Source organism: Melitaea cinxia, chromosome 13, assembly GCF_905220565.1.
Source record: "Melitaea cinxia chromosome 13, ilMelCinx1.1, whole genome shotgun sequence".
NCBI lineage: Eukaryota > Metazoa > Arthropoda > Insecta > Lepidoptera > Nymphalidae > Melitaea > Melitaea cinxia.
This window is the reverse complement of record NC_059406.1, coordinates 10715281-10742761: the sequence shown is the minus strand read 5'-3', so window position 1 is coordinate 10742761 and position 27481 is coordinate 10715281. Positions and strand designations below refer to the sequence as shown.

Below are 27481 nucleotides of genomic sequence, written 5' to 3'. Positions count from 1 at the left end.
ATTACATATAGGTCATATGGATTTAGAAAAAAGTAAGTTACGGGCTAGAAAAACAATATTTTGGCCGGGTATAAATAATGATTTACGTAATTTAATAAATAGTTGTGATGTTTGTTTGGCTCATAAAAAATTAAATCAAAAAGAGGAATTGCAATCTCACGAAATTCCTGATAGTCCGTGGATTAAAGCTGGTGTTGATTTGTTTCAAATTAAGGGTTTAAATTATCTTATGATAGTTGATTACTACAGTAAGTTTTTTGAGATAATTGAATTACAGTCAACGGAATCCACATATGTTATTGTTTAAAAAATGTTTGGTATTTTAGAATATTTAAATACTCCGCTGGCAAAAGAATTACCCTTTCCAGCAGAAATATTACAATGTAGAAAATTTAAAAGTATTCTTCCGATGTCGAAAAAATTACTTAAGCCAAACGTTCATAGAAATATCACAGAAATTCTTACATAGGCAAAAGAAACGGAAATTTTACTACGATAAGAGTGCAAAAAACTTAAAAGAATTAAGTAAGGGTCAAAGGGTAAGGATTTATGATTTGCGGTAAAAAATTAATCCGTAATAGGCGGTATATAATTTATGCGGCGGTATATATATATATATATATATATATATATATATATATATCTATGGGCGACACACATGAGTTCGCGCCATTTAGCGCCAGTTAAAGACTTAGGAAGTTGCGAGTCATTCCCACAACAAGTATCTCCGATAACTTATTGGGAAGAGTCAGTGTAACTTATACTCGTATTGTAATCAGGTTTTATAAAGATATATTACAAAGATAGGAAAACTCAAAAACTACTCAGACCTCGCTCAAATTCAAATGGACATGACAAGAACCAGCTTTATAATAAAAAAGTAACATCAAATATCAGTATACACACTTAAAGTTACGAGATAACACATATATATAAAAGTCGAATTCTGTAAGTACCTCCCCCACTTCACTAAATGTTTAAATTCGAATTTATAAACTATATATATATATATATATATATATATATATATATATATATATAATAGTTGTCAATATGATGATATTAACTGTAATACAGAAACAAAAATAGAAACAAATAACAACAATTATGTAACTCGTTCTGGCAGGATAGTGAGGCCTCCGGATAGATTGGGGTTAACATTTTTCTTCAAGAAGATTTGATGAATGATGCATGTTTTGTTGTAATGCTATAGTTACGTTAAGTAAATAAAAAATAAATAATATATATATACATATACACACACACACACATATATATATATATATATATATATATATATATATATATATATATATATATATATATATATATATATATATAGTGAAATTAAATGTAATGAATATACAAAGTTTTGGATAGAAATCATTATTTTTATTATTATGATCACATCTATTTAAGTTGTTAAATGTTTTAATAACATTTTGTGATATATTGTGTTTATCGAGGTAATTGAATTATTGATTAATTTGTGATTTTGATTAATTGTTGATTATGTATAAGTTGTATTAGATTTAATTTCATTTGTTTTCTTAAATAAAGGGGGAAGATGTGAGGGTAGGTGAATAATAAATGTGTAAGCATAGGTGAATGTATAAATAAAGATCAGACCATTACACCCCGTATGATTGATACGGCAGATACGGCGGTAGCTACGCCCCTAGTTATAGGATAGGTCCCTGGGGCACTCCTGATGTAGATGAGTACTATTTGATTGCGACGTACGAATATCTGTTAGATAAGTACGAGGTGGGTTATGAGTGGAAAGTGCAACCTATTCGAAAAGCAGAGAAGTTTTTTACTGACAGTTTGTGGTTTATTCAGTCAAAAGTCTTCGTAAAGTCAATGTGCTCGTAGATAAAGTCGACTTGTCTCCATAAATCTACTAGAGGCATTATCTAATTATTAAAATTGTTAAAAAAAATCTTATAATTCCTTTTTTAATTTTTTTAAGAAACCTTTGAAATTAAAAAAAATATATATATTTTTAAAAATAACTTATAATATGTGGCTTTGACCTGTGTGCTTCTCAGATACGAAGTTGGACCTGATAAACGAGTCAAACAAAAATGGAATAGCTTAATCCGTATTAAGTGTATAAAGAAATCCTTTCCTATAGGCATTCATTAAAAGGACCAGTGGCGTCCCGGGCTATTTTAATTTGCCACCCCGTAAATTATGGGGAAAAAGTAAAAGCAGCATGTGTATTAGGGATGTGTTAATAAATAATCGATTATTTTCGTTGAAACTTTTTGGCCGACCTTTTTTTAGGCCACCTATTCCATAATACACATAATAGAGTCACGAAAAATATCCGAAATATACTTCAGTCGACTTTTTTAGATATCCATTGCATATAGATTAACTTTTCACATCCCTACTACATATGCTCAGATATCACCACCCCTCATGCTCAGTTTGCACCACCCCTCGTAGAATGCCGCCCCTGGCCATAGCCCTTTTGGCTCTAAAGTAAATACGCCTATGGACGTAACGTAGATTAGCGTGGGCCTGGAGCCGGGCAAAAGTTTTGCTGTCCTTACTTATTGATGAGGTTTTTTTTCTATATTAACACACAACTAATTAGTGGCACACACTTAAATGGTGGCTTATGAATAAACATTAAGATAATTGTAGTAGCAATTACCACTATAAATTTAATAGATATGGTGATGTTAATAGATATCATTAAAGAATAACGTTATGGATACACATAGCATATCTACTATTAAAAAAAAAAAAACAGTAAAGCAGTAATTTTCAGGATATTAGAGACACTTGTTCAGCAGCAATCCTTAAAAGATTAAAATAGCGATGACCAAACCATTTGTTCTCATCTCTCGGTCGGGACGAAATTTTTTGAAATTACGATTACGATTGATACGCTTAACTAGCTATTGAGTGCTGTTTGATAAAAGAATTCAATAGAGTGCTTTAAGTGGTTGCGGTATGACCGTCGTTTAACTTTACTCGAGGACCACTGGTCTGACATGGTACCCACAATGTCAGAGCAGTGTTCTAGGAGTAAGGTTGTGCTATTTTTCAAGAGGGGTAATGGTGGTGGTCCGGAAGCCAGGAACAGATTTTTATGACCAATTTCCTCTTAATCGAAACTTCGTAAAATGAATCAGGGATTTATATTATGAAACCTTGAGCAATGTAACAATAAGTTTTTAAGAGTGTGCCAGCTGACGAACTCTTTCACCGAGATACAGCCAACATATAAACTATCACCAGGTAAATTTTTAGTCAGCTGACTTTATTTTTAACCGACTTCCAAAAAAGGAGGAGGTTCTCAATTCGACTGTATTTTTTTTTTATGTATGTTACATCAGAACTTTTGACTGGGTGGAGCGATTTTGACAAATTTTCTTTTAATCGAAAGGTGGTGTGCCAATTGGTCCCATTTAAATTTATTTGAGATCTAACAACTACTTTTCGAGCTATATCTAATAATGCGTTTTTACTTGACGCTTTTTTCGTCGACCTACGTTGTATTATACCGCATAACTTTCTACTGGATGTACCGATTTTGATAATTCTTTTTTTGTTGGAAAGGAGATATCCCTAGTTTCGTATCATGATAAGGAAACCAGGATCTAATGATGGGATCCCAGAGAAATTGATGGAAATTCTTGAAAATCCGCAATAACTTTTTACTGGGTGTACCGATTTTGATAATTCTTTTTTCGTTGGAAAGAAGATATCCTTAGTTTAGTACCATGATAAGGAAACCAGGATCTGATAATGGGATCCCAGATAAATCGAGGGAACTTCTTGAAAATCCGTAATAACTTTTTACTGGGTGTACCGATTTTAATAATTTTTAATTTAATCGAAAGCTGATGTTTGTCATGTGGTCACATATAAATTTCATTGAGATCTGATAACTACTTTTTGAGTAATCTTTGATAACGCGCAGTTACTTGAGTATTTTTTCGTCGATTTACTTTGTATTACTCGTCGATGTAATTGAAGTCGGTTTTTTTTTTCGTTTGCGAGCAAACACAACTATTTCTTCACAATATTACGTAAACTACTGTAGGCTACCTGGCATTTATTATTCGTTTATGTATATTATATTTATTTGTATTACACATATATTAACTTTTATTTATTTATTTATTTTATTTAACAATTTTTATACGTATAGGATTATACACCATATTTTGTCATGGAGACTCACGTATAATGGGTGTGCTTATCCCTGTAAGAGATTTCTTCCAGCACACCCAAAAAGGAACGGTTACAGACAGAAATTAAAGTAGGTAGACGTACAAACGAAAATATTAAATCATTGATATATATATATATACACATATACGCGCGCGCGCGCACACACACACACACACACATACACACACATATACGGACATGCACACGCGCAAACATATACTCACACAGAACATATACATATATACTCATACAAAAAATATATATACAATATAGCTGACACACAAAATAATAATATTTAAATATAAATATATTATACCCACATAGTTAAAGTTATGATAAGGAAAGATAATGCTCTTTTAATTTCTTTTTAAAAGTATATATAGACGTGCAAGTGCGAATTAATGACGGCAATGAATTCCACAGCCTAGCTGCGTGGACGGTATATGAATTAGTATAGAAACTAGAAGAGTGTGAAGGAATACGCAACAGTAGTTGTACGTTGGATCGGCACGAGGAACCAGTAGGATGTAAAAATACAAAACGCTCGCGAAGGTAATTAGGTGACAAGGGATTAAATAAAATGTTATAAAGGAGACAAAGAATATGAGAATTCCTGCGAAGCCTAATGGGAAGCCATTTGAGCTCAGTTCGAAACTTAGAGACGTGGTCAAACTTACGAAGTCCAAAAATAAAACGAATGCATGAGTTCTGTAGTCTCTCTAGTTTATTGAGTTGTTCTTCAGTAGCATCTAGATAACAAGCATCAGCATAATCAAGGAGAGGAAGTAAAAGTGATTGAACAAGAATAGTTTTAGTTTTAATGGGAAGAAAGTATTGGAGATTTTTTGGTGAATGAAATGAATAATGTATTTTTTTACAGATTTCACTGATATGTTTGGACCAAGACAAGTCGCGGCTAAAATGAAGACCTAAATTTTTTGCCGTGTCGACATAATTAATAGGTACGCCATTATACGTCACGGTAGGAATATTGTAAGTAGATAGGCAATAGTGCATATAACGGCTACAAACAATCAGCGCCTGTGATTTTTCGGGGTTGACGACAAGACCAAAACACTCAGCCCAGTAGCTAATACAATTAAGGTCTTCATTAATATGAGCAATAGCAGCCGTAACATCCGCAACACTAAATTGTCGATACAATTGTAGATCATCAGCATAGAGATGAAAATTGGAAGAGATTACCGTTGTAATTGTATTTATGAAAATAGATAATAGTAAGGGAGACAAAACTCCACCTTGAGGAACACCCGTCCTAAGTGTGCACCAATTTGAATAAAATTCACTCAAGCAAACACACTGTGAACGACCCCGGAGATAAGAATCGAACCAGCTACACGCAGAGGAAGATAAAGATCTTAAAATACTTAATAAGATGTCAAAATCCACAGAATTGAATGCATTGCTGAAATCCAGCAAAACAACAACCGTAAGATTCTGATTCTCCATAGCAAATCTGATATCCTCCGAAACTTTCACAAGCGCAGTAACAGTGCTATGTCCCGATCGGAATCCAGACTGCCAAGGGTCCAGAAGACAGTTAGTTAGCAAGTATCGAGACAATTACTCATGCACAATATGCTCCAGCACTTTAGAAAGGAAAGGAAGTATGGAGATAGGACGAAAATGAGTTAGTTAAGTAGGTTGGTTAATTTTTGATAAAGGGACAACGTGGGCTTTTTTCCACGCTGACGGATAAACACAACTAGAGATAGAGTAATTAAATAAATGAGTTAGTATGGGAAGAAATTCTGGAAGAATGATGCTTATCATTCTGGAACATATTCCATCTTGACCAGCAGCAGTAGAATTTATAAATAAAAGATGTTTTTTAACTTTGTGTTCGGTAATCGGTTGCAAAGCAAAAGAAGAACAATTTGGTAATAAAGATTTGGATAAGTACGATATATTTTTTGATTTTTTTTGGTCATCCAAAAAAATTGGTGAAGTTGAAAAGTAAGAGTTTAAAGCGTTGATATCTACAGAATTGTCACAAGACGGAGATTTTCGAATACCAAAAGATTTAAGGAATCGAAATCGAATCGAAAATTGTTTCCGTTTTACTCTTTTTAAAGGAGCATGTTGATTAAATAAATCAGTTATTGTAGAGTTAAACCAAGCAACCTTAGCGTCAATACTTACCTCGTTATAAAATGGTGCACAATCAATTTTGGAAATGTCTAATTTCAATTTTTCAACATCGATATGACTGAAGCCTCGGCGATATGAATACAAGATTTTACGATTAGAGCGACGGATTTTAAAAGATATAAAAATAAGATCATGGTAGGAAAAACAAGAGGTTAATTGGCCATGAGCGGAAACAAGGAGTGGTATTTGGAAAGTGATGTGTAGCAGACAGTGGAAGACAATGTAAGTTTATTGAAGAGAGAATAGAAAGAAGTTTACACGAACGAGCATCGTTTTTAATTAAACACGTATTAAAATCGCGTAAAAAATTTTGATAGATAGGGAGGGACAAAATTAAAAAGGATGTTTTCTAAAGTGGAGAAATAATCTATATGGATAGAAGGACTGTAAAGGACGCCTTAAAGTGTTTTGGAAAACCCAAAGTTGATTTCAAGGAAAAGGAATTCTGCTGATTTCGAATATTGGCTTGCGGAGGAATAAACAATTTTGTACGGAATATCAGCTCGCAAATAAATGCAATCAGGAGACGACGCCGTGCTATTTTTAATATGTACGATTTTATTTTTGTGTTACCCACACATTAGGAATTCTAAAATTGACCGCTCCAGCGGGGTTCGAACCCGCGTCTCCGACTGACCGTGTCGGCGCTCTAGCCAATTAAGAGCTATGGAACGATGTGCCCGCTAGATCGAAATTTTTGATATGATGATTTTTATTTTCGGTTTTCGGTTTATTTCGGGTAACACAAAAATAAAATCGTACATATTAAAAATAGCATGGTGTCGTCTCCTGTCCAAGATTTTCATTGTAATATGAAACTTTGAATAGTTACGGGTTTCTGTAAAGAACTCACTATAGACGGCGCCACGGTTTCGCTTAAACCGAAAATAAAATTCATCATATCAAAAATTTCGATCTAGTGGGTACATCGTTCCATAACTTAATTGCCTAGAGCGCCGACACGGTCAGTCGGAGACGCGGGTTCGAACCCGCTGGAGCGGTCAATTTTTGATATGATATTCAAAAAATGTTTTATTATTTAATTTATAAAATATTATTTTATATATATTTAATAAACAAGCATATCCGCACGATACCCATAGTATACGCCATGGTATACGGCGTATTTGACATTATTTATTTGACTCGCAATTTTAAAATTGGAATTAATTTAGGATTTAAAGAACGCTCTAGAAAGAGCTCAGAGTGCATGATTGAGAATTTTGACAAGGGCAAGCGAGAAAAACATAATTTGGTTTTTGAATAAATGAAAAATTGTGAATAATATATATTGTTAAAACGCTAAATTGTAACTAAAATATATAGTTTAATTTTTAAACTACAATCCGACAAATTTTAAAGTTGCGGGAAATGACTAAGAAAACTTTCTTTTTCTCCATGCCTGGGAGGCTGCCACTGCCATCCCCACCCTCGGGGTCGTAGCTGACGGTCGCGAATATTCATAATACCCCATAAACTCAAGTATTTTACAAAATTTCACATGGGAGAAAACGAACAAATTTGTACCTGGCTCCCGGACCATGGTTTCTTATTTCGTAAGAATTCAAAGGCGTCAAAAAGTTTAATTATTTTACGTTAAAATTTGCATGTATGGCCGCCCAGAGGCTTGTTCGCTTTCACATCCTCCCCAGCCAGCAATAACTTGACACACTAGTATAGCCGTAGTATAGCCGACTCCGTTGCCCAGGAAGCACCAAGTGGAGGTTATCGACAATTAGCACCAGTTTCTTTCTGCCCTCCCCTAACTTAATAAAAAAACCATTAATATTCAAAAGTAGTAATTTTATACTGTCATTTTGCTTATGTCATTTTTAACTTGATACAAAATCCTATAATAATAAAAAATTTATTGTAAAAATAATATTTTATTAACATTCAACAGAGAAGGCACTTACCTTATTTTATAAATAACAAGATTACATAACATTATCTAATTCATTTTGAATAGACTCAATTTGTAAAAAAAATGAGTTTAGTTCCTGGTGAGTTAGTTCGATCTCCGTTATCCTTTGTTTACCAAGAAAAGATATATAAGCTTTTGGTATTTTACTTTTCTTATGATAATCTGAACTTAATTCAGTATTAAGCTTCCACTGAAGATTTGGGTTATCTTCATACTTATTACTTGATGTAGATGCCAAATCATTCAGTGTTAGTTTGATTTCATAGGACCAAACTTTGATAAAAGAATTTACTTTTTCTTCATTAAAACCTATATTCAGTAAATCACTTTTCAAATTTGCTGGCATAAATATGAATTTAAGCATTCTTTTAAATATGTAGATTAAAGTTTTAATAGATAAAAGTAATTGTTCTTCATTAACTTTAAAAATCTTCTCAAGTTTTCTTCTTTCTTCTTCTGTAAAAATTTCTGTGTCTTGATTCTTTAACTTGACTACAATTCTTCTAAGAAACTGTTCAAACTTTGTCTCCTCTAGCTGATTAATCAAATCAATTCCTTTTTTTAAACTGTAACATAGAAATACATTTTACTTACAAGATAAACAAGGGTAAATAATGAGTTTTTTTTTTGGTGGAAAAATCAAAAAGCGTGTTATAAGGAATATTATACAAAACGCCAAAAATACCTTGGGGAGGTTTTAAGCCAAATACATTCCATGACGTTAGTAGCAAGTCTATATATTTAGTGGCATAATAATGTAAGCACAAAACTAAATAAAAATAAATAATTAAATATCATGGAATTTTTGGAAATCCAATTGATTTTGTTAAATATTTATTATTAACTTTAGTTTTAAGCTATGTAAGTAAATGTTAACTACTTGTTAACTATATAAAGTTGTTTGCAAACGTAGCAGAAATTCTGATTTTGATAGACTATCAATTGTCAATTTCCGAAGGACACTTGTCGTTTTTATAATTTGTTAAATCAGACTTTGGGCGCATTCCACCTAAGAGCCACAACGCTACCGACCACGACCGCTGAAATCCAATAACCCACTAAGAGGGCATCCATTAATTACGGTGTGAGCTATTTTTCGATCAGTTTGGACCTCCCCTCCCCTTAGCTGAGATTTAGTGAGATTAACTGGGACCCCCCCTCCTCTTACGTGAAATTGAGGCTAAAAATATTTTAAACTAAATTTATTTTTATTATTCGGGAAAATAATAAGCCGTTCAGGTATACTGTACTTAATTTGAATTAAATAAAATTTTAAGCTAAAACAGTTAAAAACAACACTTTTTAAAAATTTTTACAGAATCCATGGAGACTCGTGTACTTTTTTGGTTTAAACGAGATTTGGTGACATTTCATTGCCTTATTGGACACCCCCTCCCCCATTCTGAGCTCACGTAATTAATGGATGTCCCCTATGTACTAACGTAAAAAACGCATCGGGTGTTGTGGGTGAATTTTATAAGTGGAACGCAAATTTGCGCGCTGTCAGGTGTCAGCTGTGTGCTCGCATTGTGAAGGCATGATATACTAAAATCATGCAGCTGTGGGGGTTGTGAGCAAATATTTCACATGAATTGGAGTAAAACTTAATTCAACATGAATTCCTGGGAATTTATCGTTGCATTTTTGACGAATCAAATTACATATAACATTCACGACGAATTTTTATGGACAGCTGTACTCATCAAGCGCACACAAGCCTGCGACTTGGGACACCGAAGATCCACGGGCACCATTGTTGCACCATTATTCGGAGTGTATCCCGGACTTCGAAGAGGATGAGATTAGTGCAGCGCTCGGGCAGCTTAAAAACGGGAGGGCCCCGGGGGATAACGGAGCTACCACTGAGTTCCTTAAGGCTTCTGGGCGACCTGTCCTAAAAGTCTTGGCAAGACTCTTTAACACCGTCATCCACAGAGGTACCACGCCGGAGGCGTGGTCCAGGAGTGTGGTGATGTTGTTCTTTAAGAGAGGCGATAAGTCTCTGTTGAAGAATTACAGACCGATCTCACTTCTGAGTCACGTCTATAAACTTTTTTCGAGGGTTGTTACGAATCGTCTCGCCAGAAGACTCGACGAATTCCAACCACCAGAGCAGGCTGGGTTTCGAAATTGCTACAGTACCATGGACCATCTCCATACTGTTCGGCAGATTATTCAAAAGACAGAAGAATATAATCAACCGCTGTGTATGGCATTCGTGGACTACGAGGAAGCCTTCGACTCTGTCGAGACCTGGGTTGTCCTGGACTCTCTGCATAGATGTCATATAGACTGGCGATATATCGAGATACTGAAATGTATGTACGACACGGCGACGATGACCAGACGACATGTCCAGGACCAGAGAAGAGGACCTATTTCCCTCCGGCGTGGGGTAAGACAGGGCGATGTAATATTACCGAAATTGTTTACCACTGCTCTGGAGGATGTTTTTAGATTGGGGAGAACGAGGCATTAACGTCAACGGTGAATTCATCTCTCACCTTCGTTTCGCCGACGATATTGTCATCTTTGCGGAGACGTTAGATGAGTTAAGCCAAATGCTGGCAGGCCTAAACGAGTCCTCCCGACGTGTCGGTCTCTGTATGAACTTGGACAAACAAAAGTTATGTTTAACAACCAAGTCATACCGATACCGGTATCGGTCGATGGTACCCTCCTCGATGCTGTTTAGGATTATATTTACCTAGGCCATACTATCCAACTAGGCCGCAACAACTTCGAGAAGGAGGCTGACAGGAGGATTCAGTTGGCCTAGGCGGCGTTTGGCAGGCTTCGTCGAGTCTTCACTTCGAAGATTCCGCAATGCTTGACGACAAAAGTCTTCGAACAATGCGTCCTGCCTGTGTTAACATACGCAGCCGAGACGTGGACACTGACGAAGGGACTGGTCCACAAGTTAAGGGTCGCTCAACGTGCAATGGAACGGGCTATGCTTGGGGTTTCTCTCAAAGATAGGTTTAGAAATGAGACTATCCGCGAGAGAACGAAAGTAACCGACATAGCCCACAGAATTAGCAAGTTGAAGTGGTAGTGGGCTGGTCATCTGTGTCACAGGACCGATGGCTGTTGGAGTAGACAGGTCATGGAGTAGAGACCGCGTCTTGGAAAACGCAGTATAGGACGTCCTCCGGTCCGTTTGACCGACGATCTACGTAAGATTACCGGTGTAGGCTGGATGAGGATTGCGCAAAAACCGGGATGTCTGGAGCGAACTTGGGGAGGCCTATGTCCAGCTGTGGACTGCCATAGGCTGAAGTGATGATTTAATTTATAAAATATTATTTTGTATATATATTTAATAAACAAGAATATCCGCATGATACCCGTAGTATATGACATGTAGTATATGTCGTAGTATATGGCGTTTGTGACATTAGCTCTTTCTCTCGCGATTTTTATACAAATTAATTTTGGTATTTCTAATGGAACGATCTAGAAAGAGCCTAGGGCGCAGGATCAAAAATTTTGACAAGGGCTAGTGAGTGAGACGTAATTTGGTAGTTTAAGAAATAAAATAGTGAATAACGAATGGATTATTCAATCACTAAAGATGAAAGCCAACTCTGACCCACCTATATTTTGTGGGCGAAGTGGGTACGATGTGGTTACGAACAGTGACGTCATATATAGCGTCGTGCGATCGGTGTTGACGACCATGGGCCAGCGATCGGTCGTGACGACAGTTGAGTACTGAATACAAAAAGTAAAAACACCAGATTAAAAACATTTAAAAAAAGAAAAAGGCTGTACACATAGTTTATATTACTTTAATAGTTCAGTTGTTGAATAAACCCTCAATTCAAAAACCGTGCGAGTGTGGAATGGACTGCCTGAACAGATTAGGAAGGCGGAAGTCCAAGTCTAAGGAGTCCTTCGAAATGTCCGTAAAAAATATCTCCTTAATCAAAAGAATATTGGTCGCAATGACTAAGCTGGAGTAACGTCATATTATTTTATCACTTTTTACACTTCATTACATTATATTATGTTAAATTTTGTTATATTTTGCTGTATTATATTGTATAATATTATGTAGGTATATATTTTATTATCATTTATAATATATTATCTATAATCTATAATATAATAATATAATATATATAAAAGCGAAAGGTCACTCACTCATCACGAAATCTCCGAAACTATAACACCTACAAACTTGAAATTTGGCAGGTAGGCTCTTTATAGGACGTAGACATCCGCTAAGAACGGATTTTACGAAACTCGACCCCTAAGGGGGTGAAATGGGGGTTGGAAGTTTGTATGAAAGTCCTATGTTTTTGAAGTAAGAGACCTGATATTTAAAATGTATGCTCTATAGATGGTAAAAAAGTGTCCAAATAATGTATCTTTAGAAATCAACCTCTTTTTGGGGTTGAAACGGGGGATGGTACGTTGACTCACTGATCACGAAATCTCCGAAACTATAACACCTACAAACTTGAAATTTGGCAGGTAGGCTCCTTATAGGACGTAAACATCCGCTAAGAACGGATTTTACGAAACTCGACCCCTAAGGGGGTGGAATAGGGGTTGGAAGTTTGTATGAAAGTCCTATGTTTTTGAAGTAAGAGACCTGAAATTTAAAATGTATGCTCTATAGATGGTAAAAAAGTGTCCAAATAATGTATCTTTAGAAATCAACCCCTTTTTGGGGTTGAAACGGGGGATGGTACGTTGACTCACTGATCACGAAATCTCCGAAACTATAACACCTACAAACTTGAAATTTGGCAGAAAGGCTCCTTATAGGGCGTAGACATCCGCTAAGAACGGATTTTACGAAACTCGACCCCTAAGGGGCTGAAACGGGGGTTGGAAGTTTGTATGAAAGTCCTATGTTTTAGAAGTAAAAGACTTGAAATTTAAAATGTATGCTCTATAGATGATGAGAAGGCGTCCAAATAATGTATCTTTAGAAATACACCCCTTTTTGGGGTTAAAACGGGGATGGTAGGTTGACTCACTGATCACGAAATCTCCGAAACTATAACACTTAAAAACTTGAAATTTGGCAGGTAGGCTCCTTATAAGACGTAGACATCCGCTAAGAACGGATTTTAAGAGAAACGACCCCTAAGGGGGTAAAACGGGGGTTGGAAGTTTGTGTGAAAGTCCTATGTTTTTTGAAGTAAGAGACTTGAAATTTCAAATGTAAGTTCTATAGATGGTGAAAAGGTGTCCAAATAATGTATCTTTAGAAATCAACCCGTTTTCGGGGTTAAAACGGGGGATAGTAGGTTGGCTCACTGGTCACGAAATCTCCGAAACTATAACACCTACAAACTTGAAATTCGGCAGAAAGGCTCCTTATAGAGCGTAGACATCCGCTAAGAACGAATTTTATGAAATTCGACCCTTAAGGGGGTAAAACGGGGGTTGGAAGTTTGTGTGAAAGTCCCATGTTTTTGAAGTAAGAGACTTGAAATTTAAAATGTATACCTTATAGATGATGAGAAGGTGTCCAAATAATGAATCTTTAGAAATTGTTAGGTAGTCATTGTCTATGGTTTTGATTTATGGTTAATTAAAAAAGAAATAAAGATTTCCTTCCCTTCCGTCTATGGCTTCAACTACAGTGAACACGTCTTTCATTAAACCCTTTCCTATATTAGATATTTATTTAATTAATAAATACCAAGAACATTACATGGTGTCAGAAGTGAACGTAAACAAGTGGACGAATATTAAAAATGTCGCAGACGCCAGCAGCGAAGAAAAAAATAAGATCTGCAGACGACGGACACATGGCGGTCGCTGGTCAGTCTAATCTTATACAATCGTCTTCGTCACTTATTAATAATATTGAGAAACTCAACGTACATTCGTCAAATATGCCGCTGACGTGGAAAAACTTTGCCACAAATTTAAAGATTTACATGCGGGCAAATAACTTTGAAAATGAGTCGGAATCACGTAAGGTCGCCATTTTGTTAGCATGCATCGGCAGCGAGGCATTAGAGATATTTTATTCATTTAACGTCGACATCGATGTAGTCACTTTCGATGAACTCCTAAAGAAATTTGAAGAATATTTCCTTCCCAAGGTGAACATTACGATGGAAAGGCACAAACTTTTTAACAGAAAGCAAGGTCAAGATGAAGATATTGCGTCCTATGCTACAGACATCAAAAACATCAGCCTACAATGTGGTTTCGATGAGCTGCGCGACAATATTCTTAAAGATGTATTCTCATGGAATCTAAACAATAATAACAACTACATCAGGGAAAAACTTCTAATCAATAATCCTAAAACATTTCAGGAGTCACTGGATCTATCCAAAAAATTAGAAACGTCAAGACAACAAGCCAAATTTCTACAAGGGGAACAGTCTACTACGTCACAGTCATTTGTCGGAAAGGTATACAGTCAAAAAGAGTCAACTAATAGACATCTTTACAATTTTAGAAGTTCACGGAAGAGCAGTCCGGGGAGAAGCCAGTCACGAAGCAACCTCAGTCAGTCGTCAGTCATCAGTCAAAGTCCCCACAGGAAAAAAGAAGCCAATCCATGTCATCGTTGTGGTCAAATACACCGTCTTCGTTGTCCAGCCATTGGAGTAATCTGCAACATATGCAGAAAACCAAACCATTTTGCTAAGGTATGTCACACCATTAAGAAAGTCCATGCTGTCAGTCAGTCAGATTCCGATGTAGAAGTATTTGTAAGTCAAATTTTATTGTGCGATTCAACTAAAAATAGTGTATTTCAAACTGAACTATTAATTAATAACATTGTAATTAACTTCATATTAGATACAGGTGCGGAAACTAATATTTTATCTTTCAATGAATTTAGAAAATTAAATTTATCGACAAACATCTTACAAAAAAGTAATCATAAGTTAAGTACATTTAGCGGAGAAGTTATACAAACTGTAGGTATGTGTAGCTTGCCTGTAATATGTAATGACCAGTCTTATGATATAATATTTCATATAGTTGATTTGCCGTGTAAAAATATCATTGGTCAAGAGTCTTGTCAAAAGTTAAAGTTAATCAAAAGAATTCATAATGTCAAATTTCAGTCTAACATAGTACAAACAGATATTTTGTCCAAATATGCTGACTTATTTGAAGGAATAGGTTGTTTAAAAGATTATCAAGCCCATCTTGTCCTAAAACCCGATGCCGTAGCCTCTATAGATCCCTGTAGGAAAGTCCCATTTCGTCTTGCTGATAAATTAAAAAGAGAATTAGAGTCACTAGAAAGAAAAAATATCATTAAAAAAGTAGAGGAACCTACAGAATGGGTTAATTCATTAGTACTTACTTCAAAGAAAGATGGAAAACTTAGATTATGTATTGATCCTAAAAAATTAAATAATGCTCTCATGAGACCTCATTTTCCTTTACCTACGATTGATGAAATTAGATCTACATTGAATGGTGCCAGGTATTTCAGTACATTAGATTGTAATAAAGGTTTCTGGATGATATTGCTGGATGAAGTATCGTCAAAACTTTGTACTTTTAACACTCCCCAGGGGAGATATCGTTTCTTAAGACTACCCTTTGGTATTAGTGCAGCTAGTGAAATTTTTCATAGTGAAATGGTTAAAAGATTTAGTGATTTGGAAGGAGTAAAAATAATGATAGATGATATTTTAATATATGCTCCTGACAAAGAAACTCATGACAAACGTCTAGAAAATGTTTTAAAAAGAGCTAGAGAGATTAATATTAAATTTAATAAAGAAAAATCAGTAATTTGTAAAGAGGAAGTTAGTTACTTAGGTCATGTTTTCAGTCAAAAAGGTGTAAAAGTTGACGAAAGTAAAGTCAAGGCAATTTGTGATATGCCTACACCTAGCAATGTCAATGAACTACAAAGATTTTTAGGAATGGTCAATTATTTAGGTCCATTTATTGATAATTTGTCTCAAAAAACTTCTTGTCTAAGGTCTTTATTGTCAAAAAACACAAAATGGTCGTGGTCACATGAACATGAGACAGAATATAACAGTTTAAAAGAAATTATAACGAAAACTCCAGTCTTAACTTACTATAACCCTAATAAAGATATTACACTGTCAGTCGATTCGTCAAAAGATGCAATGGGTGCTGTCATTTGTCACAATAGTCAACCAATAGCCTATGCATCAGCATCATTAACTCCTTGTCAACAATCTTATTCTCAAATTGAGAAAGAACTCTTAGCTATATTGTTTGGGTGTACTAAGTTTCACCAATACATATACGGTCGTCAAACATTAGTTGAAACCGACCATAAGCCAATTGTTTCACTAATGAAAAAACCTCTTTATGATATACCACCTAGGTTACAAAGAATCATGATAAGACTTCAGCCTTATGATCTTAAAGTCTCGTACAAGCCTGGTAAATATTTATATATAGCAGACACATTGTCTAGAGCTGCATTGTCAGAACAAACTTTGAAAGAAGTAGATCAGGAATTAGATCTGCATATAAATATGTTAATTAATACATTATCAGTCAGTCAAGAAAAACTAAAAGAAATTAAAGAAAAGTCAATAAAAGATGAAGTCCTAAGTCAAATAATTACATACTGTCAAAATGGTTGGCCTGAACACAAAAGATGTGTTTCACCGTCGGTCAAACCATACTTTGATTTAAAACATCAAATATATGTCATAGATAATATTGTATTCAAGGATACGAGCATAATAATTCCGTTCAATATGCGTAATTATTTACTTAATTTAATTCATGAAGGTCACCAAGGTATAAATAGTTGTATAAGACTAGCTAAAGGTACAATTTATTGGCATAACATTAACAAAGACATAGAAAAATTTGTCAGTCAGTGTCATATATGTCTTACATTCCGCAGTAGCAATAGTAAAGAACCACTAATCTCTCATGATTATAAACTTTTGGCGTGGAATAAAGTGGGTATGGATTTGTTTGAAATAAATAATAAAAAATACTTAATTGTCGTAGACTACTTTTCAAAATATCCGGAAATTGTTCTTTTAAAATCGTCTAATTCTAGTAGTGTCATTACTCATTTAAAATCTATTTTTGCACGTCATGGAATCCCAAATATTGTCATAAGCGACAATGGTCCTCCATTTAATTCAAAAGAACTGAGTGATTTTATGAGAGAATGGTATATTCAGCATATAACTTCTAGCCCATATCATAGTCGTTCAAATGGACTAGTTGAACGTTCAATAAGAACTATAAAGAACATCTTAAAGAAATGTTATTCTGATAAAAAAGATCCCTATCTTGCCATATTACAATATAGAAATACTCCTAAAAGCTGTGGTTATTCTCCAGCACAAATGTGTATGTCACGTAGACTTAGAACTAGGATACCTGTCTCTGATTCTAATTTGAAACCTAAATATATTAATTATAAAAAATTAAAACAACAAATAGATACGTATAAACAAAAAACATCACTTTATTATAATCAACATGCAAAGTCACTTCCTTCTTTAAAACAAGGTGAAAAAGTTTACTTCAAAAAACAGCCAAATAATGCTTATAATGCTTGGATTCCAGGAATAATTTCAAAAGTAGGCCCAGAGCCACGTTCTTATATAATTTCAAGTCCAGAAGGTGAATTTCGTAGGAATAGAGAACAGATTCATTCGCCAAAATATTCGCAGACTATTCAAGTTCCATCAAAGCCATCACCTAATTCACATCATTCTCCATCAAATTGCAATCCATCCTTGTCGTCCAGTACCTCTACTCCAGTAAAATGTTCCAAATATGGTCGTCAAATTCGTAAACCCGATAGATTTTATTAGTTAAGTAGTACACAGTACATTTGAATAATAAATAATTATATATGTTAACTTATCAATTGTCACAGTCACTGTCAAAATCGAAATTAAATGTTACTTGTCATTATGTCATAGTTGTCAACTTAAAATAAAATGTCTTTTGGTCATAGTGTTGTAAGCACAATGTATACATAATAATAAAATTGTCTACTAAATGTATACATAATAATAAAATTGTCTACTAAATGTATTTTTTTTTTGTGTTCAGAGGAAAAATGTATTAGATAATATAAGATAAATATAAGGATTGTAAATGTATAAATATAAGGATTGTAAATGTATAACGTCTATTAGATAATTTTGAAAAATTTACTTTGTAAGGGAGGTGTTAGGTAGTCATTGTCTATGGTTTTGATTTATGGTTAATTAAAAAAGAAATAAAGATTTCCTTCCCTTCCGTCTATGGCTTCAACTACAGTGAACACGTCTTTCATTAAACCCTTTCCTATATTAGATATTTATTTAATTAATAAATACCAAGAACATTACAGAAATCAACTCGCTTTTGGGGTTAAAACGGGGGATGGTAGGTTTACTCACTCATCACGAAATCTCCGAAACTATAACACCTACAAACTTGAAATTTGGCAGATAGGCTCCTTAGAAGGCGTAGACATTCGTTAAGAACGGGTTTTACAAAACTCGACCCCTAAGGGGGTAAAACGGGGTTGGAAGTTTGTATGAAAGTCCTATGTTTTTGCAGTAAGAGACTTGAAATTTAAAATGTAAGCTCTATAGATGATGAAAAGGTGTCCAAATAATGTATCTTTAGAAATCAACTCCTTTTTGGGGCTAAAACGGGGGATAGTAGGTTGACTCACTTATCGCGAAACCTCCGAAACTATGACACCTAAAAACTTGAAATTTGGCAAATAGGCTCATTATAGGTCGTAGACATCCGCTAAGAACGGATTTTATGAAATTCGATCCCTAAGGGGATAAAACGGGGGTTGGAAGTTTGTATGAAAGTCCCATGTTTTTGAAGTAAGAGACTTGAAATTTAAAACGTGTGCTCTATAGATGATGAGAAAGAGTCTAAATAATGTATCTTTAGAAATCAACTCCCTTATGGGGTTAAAACGGGGGATGATAGATTGACTCGCTCATCACGAAATCTCCGGAACTATAACAGCTACAAACTTGAAATTTGATAGATAATTTCCTTATAGAGTGTAGACATCTTTTAAGAACGAATTTTACGAAACTCGACCCCTAAAGGGGTAAAACGGGGGTTGGAAGTTTGTATGAAAGTCCTATGTTTTTGAAGTAAGATACTTGAAATTTAAAATTTATGCTCTATAGATGGTAAAAAGGTGACCAAATAATGTATCTTTAGAAAGTAACTCCCTTTTGGGGTTAAAACGGGGGATGGTAGATTAACTCACTCATCACGAAATCTCGGGAACTATAACACCTACAAACTTGAAATTTGGCAGGTAGGTTTCTTATAGAGTGTAAACAGCTACGAATTAATTTTACGAAAATCGACCCCTAAGGGGGGATCGATCCAAAAAACGGGGGTCGAAAGTTTGTATGAAAGTCTTATGTTTTTGAAGTAAGAGACTTGAAATGTACAATATATGCTCTATAGATGGTGAGGAGGTGTCCAAAAAATGCATCGTAATCTATAATAATATATATAAAAGCGAAAGGTCACTCATTCATCACGAAATCTCCGAAACTATAACACCTATAAACTTGAAATTTGGCACGTAGGCTCCTTATAAGACGTAGGCATCCGCTAAGAACGGATTTTACGAAACTCGACCCCTAAGGGGCTGAAACGGGGGTTGGAAGTTTGTATGAAAGTCCTATGTTTTTGAAGTAAGAGACTTAAAATTTAAAATGTAAGCTCTATAGATGGTGAAAAGGTGACCAAATAATGAATATTTAAAAAATTAACCCCTTTTTGGGGTTAAAACGGGGGATCTTAGGTTGACTCACTGATCACGAAATCTCCGAAACTATAACACCTACAAACTTGAAATTTAGCAAAGAGGTTCCTTATACAGCGTAAACTACCGCTAAGAATGAATTTTACGAAACTCGATCCCTCAGGGGGTAAAACGGGGGTTGGAAGTTTGTATGAAAGTCCTATGTTTTAGAAGTAAGAGCCTTGAAATTTAAAATGTATGCTCTATAGATGATAAAAAGGTGTTCAAATAATCTATCTTTAGAAACCAACTCCCTTTTGGGGTTAAAACGGGGGATGGTAGGTTGACTCACTCATCACGAAATCTCAGAAACTATAACACTTAAAAACTTGAAATTTGGCAAGTAGGCTCCTTATAGGTCGTAGACATTTACTAAGAACGGATTTTACGAAACTCGACCCCTAAGGGGGTGAAAAGGGGGTTGGTAGTTTGTATGAAAGTCCTACGTTTTTGAAGTAAGAGACTTGAAATTTAAAATGTATGCTCTATAGACAGTGAAAAGGTGTCCAAATAATGTATCTTAAGAAATCAACACCCTTTTGGGGTTAAAATGGAGGATGGTAGGTTGACTCACTCATTACGAAATCTCCGAAACTATAACACTTAAAAACTTGAAATTTGACAGGTAGGTTTTTTATAGGACGTAGACATTTGCTAAGAACCGATTTTACGAAACTCGACCCCTAAGGGGGTGAAACGGGGGTTGGTAGTTTGAATGAAAGTCCTATGTTTTTGAAGTAAGAGACTTGAAATTTAAAATGTAAACTCTATAGATGGTGAAAAGGTGTCCAAATAATGTATTTTTAGAGATCAATTCCTTTTTGGGGTTAAACCGGGGGATGGTAGGTTGGCTCCCTCATAACGAAATCTCCGAAACTATAACAGATACAAACTTGAAATTTGGCAGGTAGTTTCCTTATGGGGTGTAGACATCTGCTAAGAACTGGTTTTATGAAATTCAAAATGTAAAATGTGTGCTCTATAGATGATGAGATGGTGTCCAAATAATGCATCGTAATCTATATATATAAAAGAGAAAGGTCACTGACTCACTCATCACGAGAACTCAAAAACCGCTGGAGGGTTCATCCATCCAGGATGGACACAGATGAAATTTGGCAGGGAGGTAGATTATAGTTAGTAGACGTCCGCTAAGAACGGATTTTGCGATATTCCACCGCTAAGGGGCTTAATTGGGGTTGATAGTTTGTATGAAACATATAAGTTCGCCTGATAGGTTATTTATACTGCTGCCTGAAAATAAAACTAAGAATGTGGTGTATAGAGAGGTTTTATAAAAACAACTATTAAATTATACTAAATTGTGCCTTTTAAAAAGTTACTCAGTGTGATAAGCATTTCAAGTAACTGAAATAAAACAATAATTTGCGTTAAACATCTTAATAGTAATGCATATCTTTATAACCACGCGGATGTAGTCGCGGGCAACAGTTAGTGTATTATAAAACAAAGTCTCCAAAAGCGTATGTGATAGATTCCCTCAAAATCTACTGAACGGATTTTCATGCGGTTTAAGAGGAAGGTTTACGTAACGGCTAAGCCGATTTTGATGAGAGTTTCACTGGAAGTTTACCGGGAAAACTTTGTGACACACTGATTTCAACGCGGGCGAAGCCGCGGGCACAGCTAGTTGTATTATATAATTCATTATATTATGTTACGCTATATTATATTATCGTATATTATTATATTATTAGTATTATGTTATGATATGTAATGTTATATTATATTATTTGTTTTACTTTTATTTTATTTTTTAATATATTTTTTTATTGTACACCTACACACTATACTTTCTTGCACATACCAAGGTTGGCTGGTAAAAAATGCATTAGCGTTAGGCCCGCCTTTTGTACACACTTGTATTAGTGTATTTATTGTACAATGAAGAATTTAAATAAATAAATAAGAAATTTTTTAAGGCAAAATAACAAATACCCGCGTTGTAAACAAATAAACTAACAAAAATCAGTAAATCTTCGTCATCGTCGTCGTCGGTCCTTAAGTGAAACGCGCCCAATATCAGTCGAGTCATCAGTGAATGCTACAAGTCAAATATTTGGCAACTGTCAAATTTGTCGTGATAGGGTGGTAAGTTTCTGCGTGGAACTCATTACAGCGATATTTCATCATGTCGCAAAAAGTAGATAGGGTGCCTGAAAATATTGATTTTCCCAAAGAAGAGGAAAAAATCTTAAATTTTTGGAAAGAAGTCGACGCTTTTCACACTAGTCTTAATCAATCAAAAAATAAACCCAGGTTCGAAATTCTAACCTACACTTTATATTGTGATAAATATACTTTAAAATATATAAAAATATAATATAAATTAATTTTTCAGGTATTCATTTTATGATGGGCCTCCTTTTGCAACAGGACTGCCGCATTATGGCCACATACTTGCAGGAACAATTAAAGATGTAGTCACCAGATATGCCCATCAGAAAGTAAATAACTTCAATTATTAATTTTACAATTAATCATAATTGTAACACTATTTTAAGTAATTTATAAGTGTAAGTTAATTACTATAAGTGTGATTTGTATGTCAGTAGAAGCAAACATATGTGTAAGAATTTTTTATTATCTTATTTTATTAAAATAAAATCTATTATTTATAATTTTCAGGGTTTTCATGTGGAGAGGAGGTTTGGTTGGGATTGCCATGGTTTGCCTGTTGAATTTGAAATAGACAAAACTCTTGGTATAAAGGGACCTGAAGATGTAGAAAAGATGGGAATTGATAAATATAATGCAGAGTGTCGAAAGATTGTAATGAAATATGCCAGTGAATGGGAGACAATTATGACTCGTGTGGGTCGGTGGATAGGTATTTATTTACATATAAATAGTCAATTTTTAATACATTAGATATTTTTTCATGTTTTTGTTTGCTTACTATGTTTTTGTTACAGATTTTAAGAATGATTATAAGACTCTATATCCTTGGTTTATGGAATCTGTTTGGTGGGCATTCAAAGAACTTTACAATAAAGGCCTGATATATCAGGGTGTAAAAGTAATGCCATATTCAACTGCTTGCTCAACACCACTCTCTAATTTTGAAGCTGGACAAAACTATAAAGATGTTGTTGATCCAGCAGTAGTTATTTCATTTCCTACTAAAGAGGGATACTCTTTGCTTGCATGGACTACCACCCCATGGACTCTTCCAAGCAACTTAGCACTTTGTGTTAATCCCAAACTTACCTACCTTAAAGTTAAAGAAAAGGCATCAAATAATTGCTATATTTTACAAGAAAACCGATTTTCAGCTATTTTTAAAAATGTGGACGATTTTGAAATAGTTGATAAAATGTTAGGTGAAAAGCTAAAAGATGTTACTTACACACCACTTTTTGATTATTTTATAGAAAAATGTCCCAAGGGTTTTCGTGTGCTTACTGATGGATATGTTACCGATGATTCTGGTACCGGTATTGTACATCAGGCTCCTTATTTTGGTGAAGATGATTTCAGAGTATGTTTAGCTGCAGGTGTTATTACAAGAGATCAAGAAATAATTTGCCCTGTTGATGCCAGCGGCAGATTTGTAGAACCTGTAAAAGACTTTCTTGGGCAGCATGTTAAAGATGCTGATAAGAATATCATAGCAAATCTCAAAGGTCGCAATAGACTTATTCAAGCTGGACAGGTCAAACACAGTTACCCATACTGTTGGCGTTCTGAAACTCCCCTTATTTATAAAGCTGTTCCTTCTTGGTTTGTAAGAGTAGAGCAAATGAACCAGGACCTTTTGAAGTCAAGTGAAGCTACATATTGGGTACCTGAATATGTAAAAGAAAAACGTTTTGGTAATTGGTTGAAAGATGCTAGAGATTGGGCGATAAGTCGAAATAGGTATTGGGGGACTCCTATTCCTATTTGGATGTCTGAAGACAAGCAAGAAGTTGTATGCATTGGAAGTATTGCAGAACTTAATGCTTTAACTGGTAAAGATATAAAAGATCTGCATAGGGAAAGCATTGATCATCTTGTAATACCATCTGCAAGACCTGGACACCCACCTTTAAAAAGAGTACCTGAAGTATTTGATTGTTGGTTTGAATCAGGATCTATGCCCTATGCTCAAAGTCACTATCCATTTGAAAATAAAAAAGAGTTTGATGAGATTTTTCCTGCTAATTTCGTTGCTGAGGGCATAGATCAAACAAGAGGGTGGTTTTATACACTGATTGTGCTATCTACAGCTTTGTTTAATAAACCCCCATTCAAAAATTTAATAGCTAATGGATTGATCTTGGCATCTGATGGTCAAAAAATGTCTAAGAAAAAGAAAAACTATCCAGATCCATTAGAAGTAGTAACTAAATATGGAGCTGATGCATTAAGACTCTATCTTGTAAATTCTCCAGTTGTTAAAGCCGAAAATCTCCGATTTAAAGAAGATGGTGTTAGAGATGTCATCAAAGATGTTTTCTTACCCTGGTACAATGCTTTCAGGTTTTTAATGCAAAATGTTGAAAGAATTGTTCAAGAAGACAATATAAATTATAAATACAATGAAAATGTAATAAGGGAAAATGTTATGGATAAATGGATCACTTCTTTCACACAATCATTAATTAACTTCGTTACAAAGGAAATGACAGCTTATAGATTATACACTGTTGTTCCTCGATTGACTAAATTTATTGATCATCTTACCAACTGGTATGTGAGAATGAACAGAAAAAGGCTAAAGGGAGAAAATGGAGTTAAGGATTGTCAAATAGCATTGGATACGTTATTTGGGGTTCTTTTTGATATGATAAGGGTGATGGCACCATTTACTCCATTTTTGACTGAAGTAATGTATAAAACATTGCGTCAACTTTTACCTGGAACTTCTTTAGAAAGTGTTCACTTTAATATGATACCAGAACCGAGGCTTGATTTAATTGATATAAATATTGAAAGAGCTGTCCAAAGAATGCAAACAGTAATTGAACTTGGTAGAGTGTTAAGAGATAGAAAAACTATTCCTATTAAGTATCCTTTGCCTGAAATGATAATAATACACCAAGACGAAACCTACCTGAAAGATATTAAATCATTGCTGACATATGTGCTTGAAGAAATAAATGTAAAAAAGGTAGAATTGTCAGGTGATAAAGAGAAATATGGAATTACATTAAGGGCAGAACCAGATTATAAGATTCTTGGTGCAAGGCTAAAAGGGGATTTCAAAGCTGTGACACAAGCTTTGAAAGATTTAAATAACCGTCAATGTGAGAAACTAATATCTGATGGTTTCATTGAGTTAATTGGACAGCGTATTGATGTTTCAGAAGTGCGACTAATATTCCAGGCTAAGGGTAGTGATAAATATGAAGCTCATAGTGATAATGATGTCTTAGTTTTACTGAATTTCACACCTGATCAAGATATGTTGGATGAAGGATTTTCTAGAGAAATAGTAAACAGAGTACAGAAACTACGAAAAAAAGCGCACTTGGTTCCCACTGATGAAGTTGATGTTTTCTTTGAAGTAAATAAAAGTAGTGATATTTTACGTATTATAAATTCTCATCGTGAATTTATTGAAAATACCGTAAAAGCACCATTAAAAGGTATTGACGAGCTTTCCCCATCCAAGCAACTTATAATTCAAGAAACGCAAGAATTGAAAGGTTCCCTATTAAAATTGGTGATTACTTGGAGAAAAGAAGTTGAATTACCAGTTAATCCGTGGGTTAATGTAATCTTACAAGATTTGAAGCCACGTTTGGGAGTCAGCTCAAACCAGGGCAGCATTATTTTAAAAGATAAAAATAATAGATACATACTCTTGGATCATTTGTCTAAAGAAGTGGAGATTTTATTTGGGCTCTATGGAATGAAATATACACTGTGGTGTGATGGTACTGAAATAAAAAATACCCAGGAATTAAATGCTAAAACCATTGTTGTTTCACCGTCAAAACCAACAGATAATATTAGCTATCAAAATAATCCTTTTTGCAAATTTGTTAACATCGCTAATGGTAAAAAAGTCGCTACTTTCTTTATAGAAAATCCAAAAGGAAAGAAAACTCTGAATGAAGAACAAGCTGTAAAGTTTGTTTCGGAGTATTTGGGTATAAAACCAACAGCTGTTGATTCAAAATTATTTAAATAAGAAAAGACGATGTTTTAATTCAAAACTATTTATTGAATGTTTTGTATTTTATGTTACTTTGCTAAAGTGACTTTTTATTTTGGCTTCGAAACTTATCTCACTAGTCAAAGCGTGTGTTGAGTGTATTGTTATGAAAGAAACTACAGTGTCTACAGTATATTATCACCTAGTGTCATCATGTAGTTTGTAACAAAATGATGCTACTTATTTCAATAAATACATTTTTTTACCATTTTGTATTTTTCTTGAGAACTTACCCAATCATCATCATTATCATCATTCCAGCCTATTGCAGTCCACTGCTGGCCATAGGCCTCCACAAGTTCGCGCCAAAAATGCGCGAACTCATGTGTTTTGCCCATAGTCACCACGCTGGGCAGGCGGGTTGGTGACCGCAGGGCTGTCTTTGTCGCACCGAAGACGCTGCTGCCCGTCTTCGGCCTGTGTGTTTCAAAGCCAGCAGTTGGATGGTTATCCCGCCATCGGTCGGCTTCTTAAGTTCCAAGATGGTAGTGAAACCTTGTTATCCCTTAGTCGCCTCTTACGACACTCACGGGAAGAGAGGGGTACATAGCACACTTGCCCAGTACAAGTAAATAATTCTCTCTAACTTCAGACTAATATTACACCAGAAGAAATTGAAGGAAAGGTTATGGAATCTTACAATGTGGCGCCTAATTTGCGCCATTTTATTTTTGATATCTTAATTTGCTACTCGGGTTAGTCGTTTACTCTGTACAAGTCTGGCTACCCTGTAGGAAACGTCCATTAGACTACATTAAAAACACAACTTATCACACTCTTGATAGAAAATATAAGAATTGAATTGGGATATAACATACTCTATCAGTCAGTATTTGTGTAATCGTTTCTTATGTGGATATCCAATGAGTGATTGGATTTTAATTGGAATTCCTAATTTTAATTTTACCTACTTTATTGGTCAGTATTTGTGTTATTATTTCTTAGGAGGATATCCAGTGATTGAATTTACATTGAAATTCCTAATTTTACCTACATACTATCACTTTTAATTTTTTTAAAAAGGCACTTAGCTAAGGATACAGAATTTAAAGAGTTGGTGGTAAACCTTTAGTTAAGTGGCCTCGAATTTATGGGGTCCTGGGGGGAGAGGGGGTGAAGGGAGGGGGGGGGGGGGGGGTTTACCCCCCTCGTAGTGTGCTTTTCGCGTAAACCCCGTGGCTTCGAAGATATCGTGTTTGAAGTTTTGAGGTTAACTTTACATGATTCAGAGATATTACAATACCTTAGAGCTCCGCGTCTGACTCCACCTTAACTCCGGTGC

At 34.9% G+C, this 27481-nt stretch overlaps 2 protein-coding genes across 2 annotated transcripts; one reads left to right on the top strand and one right to left on the bottom strand.

Annotated features, from left to right (window-relative positions):
- Positions 1-8232: 8232 nt before the first annotated feature.
- Positions 8233-9275, bottom strand: LOC123658868 (COMM domain-containing protein 10-like). The gene is made up of 2 exons (XM_045594158.1): positions 8976-9275; positions 8233-8856 (listed from the first exon to the last, which is right to left on the bottom strand). Exons 1-2 carry the CDS (start codon positions 9005-9007, stop codon positions 8304-8306), a joined length of 585 nt encoding a protein of 194 aa, XP_045450114.1. The 5' UTR covers positions 9008-9275; the 3' UTR covers positions 8233-8303.
- Positions 9276-22131: 12856 nt separating this feature from the next.
- LOC123659317 (isoleucine--tRNA ligase, cytoplasmic) lies at positions 22132-26407 on the top strand. The gene is made up of 4 exons (XM_045594563.1): positions 22132-22313; positions 22396-22501; positions 22683-22884; positions 22970-26407. The coding sequence occupies exons 1-4, from the start codon at positions 22186-22188 to the stop codon at positions 26173-26175; spliced, it is 3642 nt and encodes a 1213-aa protein (XP_045450519.1). The 5' UTR covers positions 22132-22185; the 3' UTR covers positions 26176-26407.
- The last annotated feature ends 1074 nt before the right edge of the window (positions 26408-27481 follow it).

Excerpts from the sequence above, each read along its gene's own strand:
- LOC123658868 (XM_045594158.1), bottom strand. The coding sequence starts at position 9,007 with ATGGAATGTATTTGGCTTAAAACCTCCCCAAG. Across the intron at positions 8,857-8,975 it reads TGGCTTAAAACCTCCCCAAG|TTTAAAAAAAGGAATTGATT; the intron begins GTATTTTTGGCG and ends TCTATGTTACAG.
- LOC123659317 (XM_045594563.1), top strand. The coding sequence starts at position 22,186 with ATGTCGCAAAAAGTAGATAGGGTGCCTGAAAATATTGATTTTCCCAAA. Across the intron at positions 22,314-22,395 it reads CAATCAAAAAATAAACCCAG|GTATTCATTTTATGATGGGC; the intron begins GTTCGAAATTCT and ends TTAATTTTTCAG. Across the intron at positions 22,885-22,969 it reads TCGTGTGGGTCGGTGGATAG|ATTTTAAGAATGATTATAAG; the intron begins GTATTTATTTAC and ends TTTTTGTTACAG.